This window comes from Propithecus coquereli, unplaced genomic scaffold (genome assembly GCF_000956105.1).
Source record: "Propithecus coquereli isolate 6110/MARCELLA unplaced genomic scaffold, Pcoq_1.0 Scaffold13, whole genome shotgun sequence".
NCBI classification, from domain to species: Eukaryota; Metazoa; Chordata; class Mammalia; order Primates; family Indriidae; genus Propithecus; species Propithecus coquereli.
Window position 1 is genome coordinate 10287119 of NW_012137191.1, and position 10769 is coordinate 10297887.

General features: G+C 33.7%; 1 protein-coding gene across 4 annotated transcripts in view; it reads right to left on the reverse strand.

Moving 5' to 3' along the window:
* Positions 1-231: 231 nt before the first annotated feature.
* Positions 232-10769, reverse strand: part of VCAN (versican) — a 113687-nt gene continuing 103149 nt past the window's right edge. For all 4 annotated transcript variants that reach the window (XM_012638475.1, XM_012638473.1, XM_012638474.1 and 1 more), the window contains 3 exons: positions 7436-7580; positions 1527-1709; positions 232-1373 (listed from right to left, as the gene is read on the reverse strand). In XM_012638475.1, coding sequence (XP_012493929.1) covers positions 1246-1373; positions 1527-1709; positions 7436-7580 — 456 coding nt within the window. In that variant the 3' untranslated portion in view covers positions 232-1245. The remainder of the gene's footprint in view (positions 1374-1526; positions 1710-7435; positions 7581-10769) is intronic.

A 10769-nucleotide genomic window follows, 5' to 3' on the forward strand; every position in this document is an offset into this window, starting at 1 on the left:
ATGCTCCTTGCTTAGAATGGGCAAACACCATTAGCTGAAAGCTATACACTTTTCCACTCTTTTCATAATAAACACTTGATGCATTCTATCCATCACATTATTTAATCAGGGACAAAGTACCTATATTATATGGTTCCAAACTGTGTGAGGAAAAGTATAAAGGCTAACACTGAAAAATAACTACCATACTATGTCAATTTTCAGGTCTTGGGCAAAATAACATCCAATAAATTAAATCAGTATGGCTTACTTCATTTATTTATGTATGCTTCACAGCTGCAGCATTCATACATGAACATTCAAAACTTTATAAAAGATTAAAATGGTTATATATACAAAATTTCTTTTTTTTTGCATGTGTGTTGTTTTAACAATCCCCCACCCTCCAGAACCCTAGGTCTATATCCATTTGAAATGCGTTGATCTGTAACCTTACGAGTTAGTGTTATGAAAGCCATTAAAAAGTAGACCTGGTTGAGTTAATAATTAGCACTTTGACCCCTAAAAAATGCTCCTGGTCATAGAAAAGTCCTCCATTCAGGCCTTTCTTGTAAGTGAGGAAAAAGAAATGCAGCAAAGAAGAGTTCCACATTGGAGTCCCTAGTTCCATCGGGATCCCATTAGGCAGGCTTCAGCATCACGTGGAAGCAAACTGCACCCATGGCTGAGATGGGTGCAATGACCTACAAGATTTTGTGTTTGCTAGCTGTCCAGGAAAAGCCATCCTCAGTCTTGCTGGCAGTCAAAGGGCAAGTGAAACCATTTCCAGCCTAAACAAACTACATAAAAGCAGCCAAACCAATGATTAAAGACCTCTAAGGCTCCATAATCATTATTAAATATGCCTGAACTCATTGTGACTTTTTATTTTATATACAGGATTAAAATCAACATTAAATCATCTTATTTACATGGCCATGGGTGCTGAAATTGAGCGTTTTAAATAGTACAGTAGGCTGGTATACATCACGGAATGGTCTGCACCAGTGGCAAATAGAAAACTAAAAAAATTAGATAGGCTGCAAATGGTTATTTTCTGCCCTTATTTTCTTTCATTTTGCTTGCTTTCTTTTTGAATGCCAATACTTTCATTTAAAATGTTTTGGGAGCACAGCAACCCAAAATGACTGGACGGTGATCCAAAACTCCAAACCAATTGATAATACTTCTCGAGGTGGTAGGAAAGGCACAGGGAGTTAGGACTTTGGCTGAAATGATGAACACACACGTTCGCCATTTTAGGGATCAGCGCCTCGACTCCTGCCATCTCCGGATCCAACGATGTTCATGTTTTGATGTATTTGATGAATTGTCCTTTTCTGATGAGGAATTTTTAAAATATTTCTTAGAATAAGTCCTTTGGTATGCAGATGCTACATGAAAGGAAAGAAAGAAGGAAAGAAAGAAAGAAAACACAACAATATTACTTGCTCCATACCCTAAACTACTGATACCACAGCCGTAAAATGAGGATGTCTAGTAGTTGTTATGGCACGGTTGTCCATTCTTTCTAAAGGACCACTTACGGTTCATGCAGGTAATTTTAGGCATAGCCCATCTTCCATTTCCTAGGCACCGGATAGTTGGAAGGTGGCGTTGAATGAAACCATCTTTGCAGTGATATCTAATCAGGGAGTTGATTTCATAACGAGGTTTCATCTTTCCAAAGGTCTTGGCATTTTCTACAACAGGGGGCTGGCCACAAGCAACTAAAGAAAAGCACATTGGGTTATTTTCAAATAATCTAAGTATTTCAACTGGTATGAATCTCTTATTTTTCTCTTTCTCTCTCTATAATATCAACCAATTACCTTCGTTAGAAACAATCATTTAGAATTAAGAAGTTGAAATTTTTCAAGAAAACATTCAATGTTGAGCCTCTTGGGCCTCGTTTGAATCTCAGATTATGTCATCTTGAATTGTGGTTTATTAAAAATCCATGAGGCTAAATGGTTATATATTCACCTATCCATCTGGTAGAGTCATTTTTCTAAAATAAATTCCAAATTAAAAAGCATCTATCTCATGTCAGCCAGTGGCCTATTGGTATTGCCTTCATCACCATTCATAAGTTTTTATTACCCACCTTCACTTGGGAGAGTAATAGATTTGTAACAATTCACTATTACCATTTCCTCCCTGGAAAAACTTACAATCTATAATACCATCGTAATTTTGAAATATGGACATATATTCCTAAATATAAATAAAATCTCTTCTGGTTCCATTTGTTTATTTGCTATTTTCTGTCTTCTGTATTGAGACCGGGGAAAGAGAGCATAATGTTCATGACTCAGTTTTGTAATTACCATAAAAAACATAAATTTAAACTCTTGATAAGGGTAAATGAGGGTAATTTTGTAATTTTTAACCATCATTTTAAATTTACAATGAAAAATTCTAAATATCAACAAACTTAGCAATAGCAGAAATAATAAAAAAGAAGTAAAAGTAAAAGAAACCTTTTGATTTGAAATTCAAGAAGCTGAGAAATTGATTCAATTGAATTTGATTAACATAGTTTTATTAAATATTAATATACTTATTTTAATAGTATATTAAAATCAACTTTTATTAAATTATTTTTTCTATATATCTCTAATAAAAATGTAACTTAAATATAATTTTCCCTAAATGGAATTTCTTATCCATAGTTTAAAAATTCTGACACCACAGGCCCACAAAAACATGCCATATTCTCTCATGAAATAATATAAATCTCCAGTGGGAGAAAGATTACCAGAAACCTTGGTACTAAGATGTTTGGATGTCAACATCCTAATATTAAAAGTTTACAACTGTTAAATTTATTTACATATTCACAAGGCTGTTTACAGCTATATTTTTGTGCAATGACAAATTTGGGTTTAATTTAAATATTTAGTTCCTCTAATTTACTTCTGCTTGACCCAAAATTGCATACCTGTATACTACTTTTATGTAGGAATGCCCGCATTAGGGTCCAGATACTAGCAAGTATCAGAAAGAATGAGACCGATTTTTTAATAGAAGGTTAAAAATGATCAATTAGATAATTTATTATACTTGATTTTGTGCTATGCTGACAAATCAGGAGTTGTTTTTATAATTGTGAAGAGAGAATTGTATAGATTTCTTCTAAAATTATTCATATATGAATACTTATTAAAAAGCCAAAATAATCCAGAGAATGTGGTATTAGCAAGGATAGGAAAATAGAGCAGAAAGAGATCCACATATACATGCTTGATATTTAACAGAAGCAACATGGCAGAGCAGGGAGAAAATGTAGTCTTTTCACTTGGATATTGGATATTCATACAAAAAAAATGTATTTGGTTCTCTACCTCAGAGAATACATTCAAAATAAATTCTAGATGGTTGGAATATATAAATGCAACAGGCAAAACTATAAAACATTTAGAAAACAATATAGAATATCTTTTTGACTTTAGGGTAGGTAAAGATTTCTTACGATACAAAAAGGTTTAGACTGTAAAGGAAAATTCAATACAATTAAGAATTCTGTTCACCAAAAACTGGGGGAAGATATTTGCACCTTATAAAATTATTAAGGGATTAGTAACCAGAATGTAAAAAGAACTCTTACAAATCAATATGTAAAAGATAAACAACCAATTTTCAAAAATAACCAAAAATATGAACAGAAATTTTACAAAAGAAGAGCTACAAATGACCTGTAAGTACATGAAAAGATATTCAGGGAGAAGTATAAAAAATTCAAATTAAATCACAAAAGATAACATTTTATACCCACCAGATTGGCAAAAATTTCAAAGTCCGATAATATCAAATGTTGGAGAAGATGTGGAGTAACAGGATCTATCACACATTGCTGGTGGGAGTGCAAATTGGTACAACCACTTTGGAAAATAATTTGGCAATTTTTAGTAAATTTGATGGTACATATATCCTATGACTCAGCAACTTTACTCTTGAAAATACACCCTACAGGAACTCAACAAAAGCGTACCAAAAACAAGTTCAAGAATGTTCATAGAAACATTGTTTATAATAGCAAAGACACTGAATATAACTCGAATGTCCACTGACAGGAAAATTGATAAATAAAATATTGTATGGTCATAAATGGAATGCTATACAACAACAGAAACAAAGAACATGCAGCTACATGCATCAACATGAAGACATCTCACAAACATAATGCTCAACAAAAAAAAGCAAGGTGCAGAATATATACAGTAGGATTCCACTTACATAAAGTTAAAAAATGTGCAAATCTAAACAATCTGTTGTTTAGGAATGCAAGCATATATAATAATATTAAAGGGAAAAGCAAGGGAAATAAATCATTATATCTGGTGGGAGTTAGGAAGTTAATGGATGGGATTGGGAGGAACCCACAGGATACTACAAAGATGTATGAATAATATGTATTCACGTATTCTTTTTTAAAAAATAACACTTCTGTGTATATTATAATACTCTACAAGTATTTAATAGTTAATTAAAAGAAGAACTGCTTAGGTCTGCTGGCTTTAAATATCTAAAAGGAGAAAATAATATCTTTTACAAAAGTCTATAAACATTTATAAAATTCTCTAGAGAACTGATTAGCAAAGAATTGATTGCACGTAAATAAAAATCAGCCAGTAGGGAGATAAAATATAAGAATAGGTTTTTTTCCTCTTCTTAATAAGGTAGAGCCAACATTTTATAAAACTCATTCCCCACTGGGAAATGTAAACAATAATGCTGCTTTTGTGAATCTTTTTTAGGCTATAGGGCAGTGGTTCTCAACCTGGGACAATTTTGTCTCTTTTTCCCCCCACACCTCACCACTGTCCTGGAGACATTTGGCAATGTCTGGAGACGTTTTTCCTTGTCACAGTGAGGCAGGGATGTGAAGCAGGAAGGGTGCTACTGGCATTCAGTACATAGAGGGCAGGCATGATGTCAAACATGCTGCAATGCACAGGACAGCCTCCCACAATAAAGAATTATCCAACCCAAAATGTCAACAGTGCTGCTATTGAGAAACTCTACTATAAGAAAAAATAACGTAGGAAATACAAGACTATTTAATTATAAAATAAAAAGCATGAATCCAGGAACCATTTGGAGGTCTAAGAAAGCAAACATGACATTTGGATAAAGACAAACAGCTTATTAAAGACTTTTTACACTGGTAAAAGAAAAATAGCAAATACTTGATTTGCTATTTTTATGTGTCCCATTACAGAAGTGCTGAAGTAAGGCACATAGTCAGAAAAGCTTCTCATGTAGAAAGGATATCGAAAATAAATTCTACCTTGGATGAGAAAATAGCAGAATAATGTAGTCATTGCTAACACCTGAGTTTCATGTGAGACTATGGCTTTATGTATCTTAGTATTCTCTTTCTTCTAAGAAAATTTCTCATTATTGGTGTTTAAGTCTTCCTAAAAAATACTTATAGAGCATTTAATTTTATTTTTTTATTTTTTTATTCAAAGACAAATAACTCAAATAGGTTATATTTAACACTCGTACTTTGTACTTCTATTTGAGGTAGGTAAAAGTCTGAGTCTAGGGACTGAATATTCATACTTTAACACCATTATCAATTGCAAACAGGTTAAAAAATTTTTATAGAATTTCTATTTGTTTAGGGAGTAAGTCTATATACAGCATGTATCAGAAATTCAAACATATTGGCCAATGATAAACACAACATATTTTTAAAATTTTGCTTTTTAAATATTTTCTGTTGAATATTAACTAAACAATTCTCATGGAATTTACATTACAAATGTTTTTATTTTATCATGTCTTGTAGATATTCAACTACAGACGTAGGGATGGCATTTATGTTCTATGGTTTCTAAGCATAAAATAAGCTTCTAAGGGAATGATTAAAGACCTCAAATGCCAACAGAGACCTGACAGTTAACAAAAACCAGTGCTGATCAGAATCCCAAAAGACACAATCTTGAATGCCATAATCCGACATGTTGAAATTCCAAAAGATCAAAATCCCTAATATCTAAAACCCCAAAATCTTAATCCCAAAAGACTTAAAATCTCAGACGTTGAAATCCCGAAAGCAAAATTCTAGGGAAGGGATTAGTGAGTTTTCGGTTGTACATAGGGTAGTCTCATCATGTTAGTTGTATCATGTTAGGTGGAATTACTACCTATCTCAGTTTTTGACTGATGTTGTCAAAAGACTTCTATCGTCAGTCACAGTATTTCAGATGACCACAGTTATAAAGCTGGGTGCACACCATTACCAACCATAGTGATATGCATTTATACGTTTCACTTTTTGACCTATTTCTTTATGAACATAGCTTGTCTGTCTGCTCATAACTGTTATACCTATGCAACTGTCATTAGTATACTTGAGTGTTCATGCTTACAAAAATATGAAAGTTAGTGTTGCTTATTTTGTTGTGTAAAATGGCCTATCAAGTGTTCTATGATGTTTTTATATGTTTTTCCAATAAATTTCCTTTTTAAAAGATAAATAAATGTCTTTTTTTTTTTTGAGACAGAGTCTCACTATGTTGCCCGGGCTAGAGTGCCGTGGCATCAGCCTAGCTCACAGCAACCTCAAACTCCTGAGCTCAAGCGATCCTACTGCCTCAGCCTCCCGAGTAGCTGCGACTACAGGCATGTGCACCATGCCTGGCTAGTTTTTTCTATATATTTTTAGTTGTCCAATTAATTTCTTTCTATTTTAGTAGAGACGGGGTCTCGCTCTTGCTCCGGCCGGTTTTGAACTCCTGAGCTCAAACAATCCGCCCGCCTCGGCCTCCCAGATAGCTAGGATTACAAGCGTGAGCCACCGCGCCCGGCCTAATAAATGTCTTTTAAAGAATTTTTTTAAATTATTTTTTCCAGAATTACATCTTTGGGATTTTGATCTTTTGGGATCTCAACATTCGGGATTATGCATTCAGATAGTGTTTCAGGACTATGGCCCAAACTCACAAAAACAGGGCCAGGAATGAATGAGGATGGCAGGCACCAGAGATGGCAGCGGGAGGGGAGTGGCTCTCCACTGACAAACTTGAACATGGGCTAAATGGAACCAGCTCTTCTTATTTTCTTTTTTTAAATCCAGATTATTTTTTATATAGCCCAATTTTTAACTGTGGACAACTAATTTTTAAAAATATGTTCTCCTCATCAAAACGAAAAAAAGTCTATGGGCCCTTGGGCCGGCAGTCGTTTTTCTTAAAGATATTACCAGTCAGTATTGCTACATTAATGCCACATTGTTATCTTAAGCACCTGAAATCTAAGGTGCGAATATTACTGGAAACAAACTTTTCAATGGTATCGAAAGAGTGAAATATTCCAGAGTAACAAGAGATGACATACATGATGTATTCAGTTTGTGTCTCAAAGAATGAAGCTTATTCCTCCTGAATTCTCTTGATAATTGAAATGCAAATTAAGTATACATTATTAATGGGATAATCATTACCTGTTCCTTTCTTGCAGGTATAGGTGAGATGGTAATTGCAGGGAACATCATTCCACTGGCCATTCTCATGCCAGATGATCACAACACAGTCTTCTCCAGCAGAAAAGAAGCTGTCTGGCTGGTTGGGCCTCCAGTTCTCATATTGCTGTAAAAATGGAGGGAGAAGGTAACTACTCACTAGTCAAGGAATAACATAAGAGCAACGGTGGCATTATACCACAATATAATTGGAATGGACTCAACAATTTCTATTGGATCACATAGCTGAAATTATTTTGGTGGTCAAGAAAAAGACTAGTAAACTCTGAATGGAAAATATGTGCGTCTCTAAGTCTTTGTTCAACAAATGTCTATTCTTTGGCAATGAGATATCACTGAGAAGTTTTGGTCTAGTTATTCCATATTTCTCAATGTATAATCAACACTCAATTTAAGAAGTTTCATCATGTTATTACTAATAATGCAATACAAAATTAATGGAAGTGCAACTAGAAAAAAATTCATAATCTCATCACTACAATCTATCATGTTGTCACCTAGCCCTTATACACACATACAGTTTTATACAGTTGTGATTATAGTGCAACAGAAGTGTCAGCTTTTCTTATCTTTACCACTATGAAGTACTTTTCTTTGTCTTATTTAATGGGATTGTTTTTAATCCAAATTCACTTATTTGGTTAAAAAATTGATATATTTGCAACATTTATTTTTTTATTTATCTGATACACCTATGTCATCCTTTTATATATAATACTTCAGAGCTATTTTGTTTTAGATGTGATTCTTATATGCCCATACAGTTGAGTTTTGCTTTATGATCTAATATGAAAGTTGTTTTCTTTTAATGGGAACATTCATCACATTTATGCATATTGATATAAAATATATGCTTTCAAAATATATCTTTACTATAAATATATGGGATTTTTAGGGTAACGTGTTTTAAGATAATTGAAAAGGATTTTATGAGTTGGATGTTTTTCTGCTGGTTATCTCTCTCTATATATTCCCCACTCCAAGCAACCATATATAACTGGAAATATCTTCTGTCTTCCATCATAGCAGTACGTGTCATTTATTTAGCATCTATAATGGATGAATCCCTCCTCTAGGTACATGATATACATCATCTCGTACAAGCCAGCATGACTGGGAATAATTTGGACCTTAGAGATGTTAAGCACTCTCTGGTTTAAGTTCATTTCTTTGTTACTTCAAATGTTGCCTCCATGGCAACCAATAATTATATGAAAACACATCCCCTGAGCCCCTGCAAGAGTAGCAAACTTTGATGAGATGAAAATAATATTGGACTGTAAATAAGAGACCAGTTTCCTAGTCTTGGGTCCTCTTAACTAGAATGTGATTATGAGACAAATTTTTTCAGTGTCTTTCTGGCTCAACTTGAGTATTACTTTACTCCCCCACTAGGCTTTGCTACTCCCATGCTCTATCATGTCCAGCACTGACAAGACTAGTGACAGCAAACTTCCTTAAAATGGTAGAAATACAGATTAAGATTTATGTGACAATGGCTAATATGGCAATCTTTTCTGGGCCTACAGATCTAATAGTCTTTCCCTGAATTAAATTTAAGTCCATGGTTTAAAAGAATGAGTTAAGAGATTTTATTTGGTAAAGATAAAGTCAGAGAAGAAAGAATTCTATATAACAATTAAGGCAATTGTTTTCAATTCAGAACATACAAAAAAAAAATGGTCCTACTATTTGCTTACTTTCAATAGTGCCATGACTATTTTTATGTCTTTTAAAATACATAATATTTCTGGCCCATTTTGTTTTTTAATTACCAAATTACTAGACTTAGCAATTTGCAGTGTTTTCAATACCAAATGTTTATTTTTGTGTTTTTAATCTTTAATACTTGGTACAATAAAAGCTTCTGAGATGTACCCCATTTATCTACGAAATGGAATTTTGTATACCAATAAACCCTAGTTTAAAAACCAAAAAAGGCATAATTAACATACTAGGGAATGTCTGTAAGTTCTTCTCAGAAAAAAAGTGATTTTAAAAACTTTTAAATATGATAAAAACCTAGATCTTTGATAAATAATCTGTGAAAAGACCCAAAGTTTGAAAACTTTCTAATTTCCCTTCAGTCTCTTTGCTTTGAAGTCCTTATCAATTATGCCAAAATTAAGATAGACGACAAGAGATCCCTGCAATGCGAAGTCTTTGAAGAGTGGTGAAATTGCAAAGAACCAAGGGAAGCTTAAGGAAGCTTTTTCGCCAAAATACAAAATGACGGATGTTTTTATTTCTCTGGCAAAAATCTAATCCAGAAATGAAACAGATTTAAATCTAACTCTAGTAGCCTGAATGGCACGACTGAGTTACCCCCGGACAGTCCTGGAAAGGGTACTCGGGACCATATTCACTAGAGCGCTCTGACTGATAGGTCTCCCTTCAGCCAGTAACTAACACTTGCCCTGAACTGGCTTTCTAATTATTTCACTATTTCCCCTTTTTTTTTGTTTACTTCCCTTCCCTTATTATCCCTCACCCTCCACCCACAATCCTTTTTTTCTTGTCTTTTTTTTTTTTTTTTTCGCTCCTCTCCTTTAACAGGTAAAGCAAAGCAGAGATGTAAAAGTCATGTTCTGCCTGTTGTTTTTAACAGATGAATTAAAGTGGGATAAAAATAAAAAACAATAGGAATTCATTAAAACTAACAAAACCCTACATTTAATACTTTCTATAGTCAAATATTCCAGAGTTCCTCAAATATTAAATTTCAGTTTTGGAGCTCCGTACTTTCTAATTTACTTTCTAACTAGCCTCTTACAGGAAACCAAAAACGTTCTCAAAGGTGGAAAAATTTCCAGTGTCCCAAGTGTATGTGTAAACTGTGCAACACTCTCTCATTCTTTGTCCCTACTCATGCTGTCCATCTCCCTTTCTTGATTTACTTTTTTTTATAACACTTATTACATTCTAACATCCTATTTAATTTACTTGCGTATTGCATTTTTTCTACCTGGTAGAATGTAAGCTCATAGAGGACAGGAACTGGAATTCTGTTGTTCACTACTGTATCTTCAGTACCAGGAACCATATCTGGCACATATTGATGTCATTTAATAAATACTTTGATTTTTAGAAATAACATAGGGTGTTTCATTCTTCCCAACCTACACCTAACCCTAATCAAAGATGTTGCTTTCTGCTAGCAAGTAATAAGTGAGACAAGCAATTATAGAGCCAGTGGAAGTAAATAACCTTTCTGGAAAACAGTTGGCAATGCGTATCAACAGGCTCAAAAAGTTCCTACCCATGGACCCCAATAATCCACTTCTAAAATTCTATC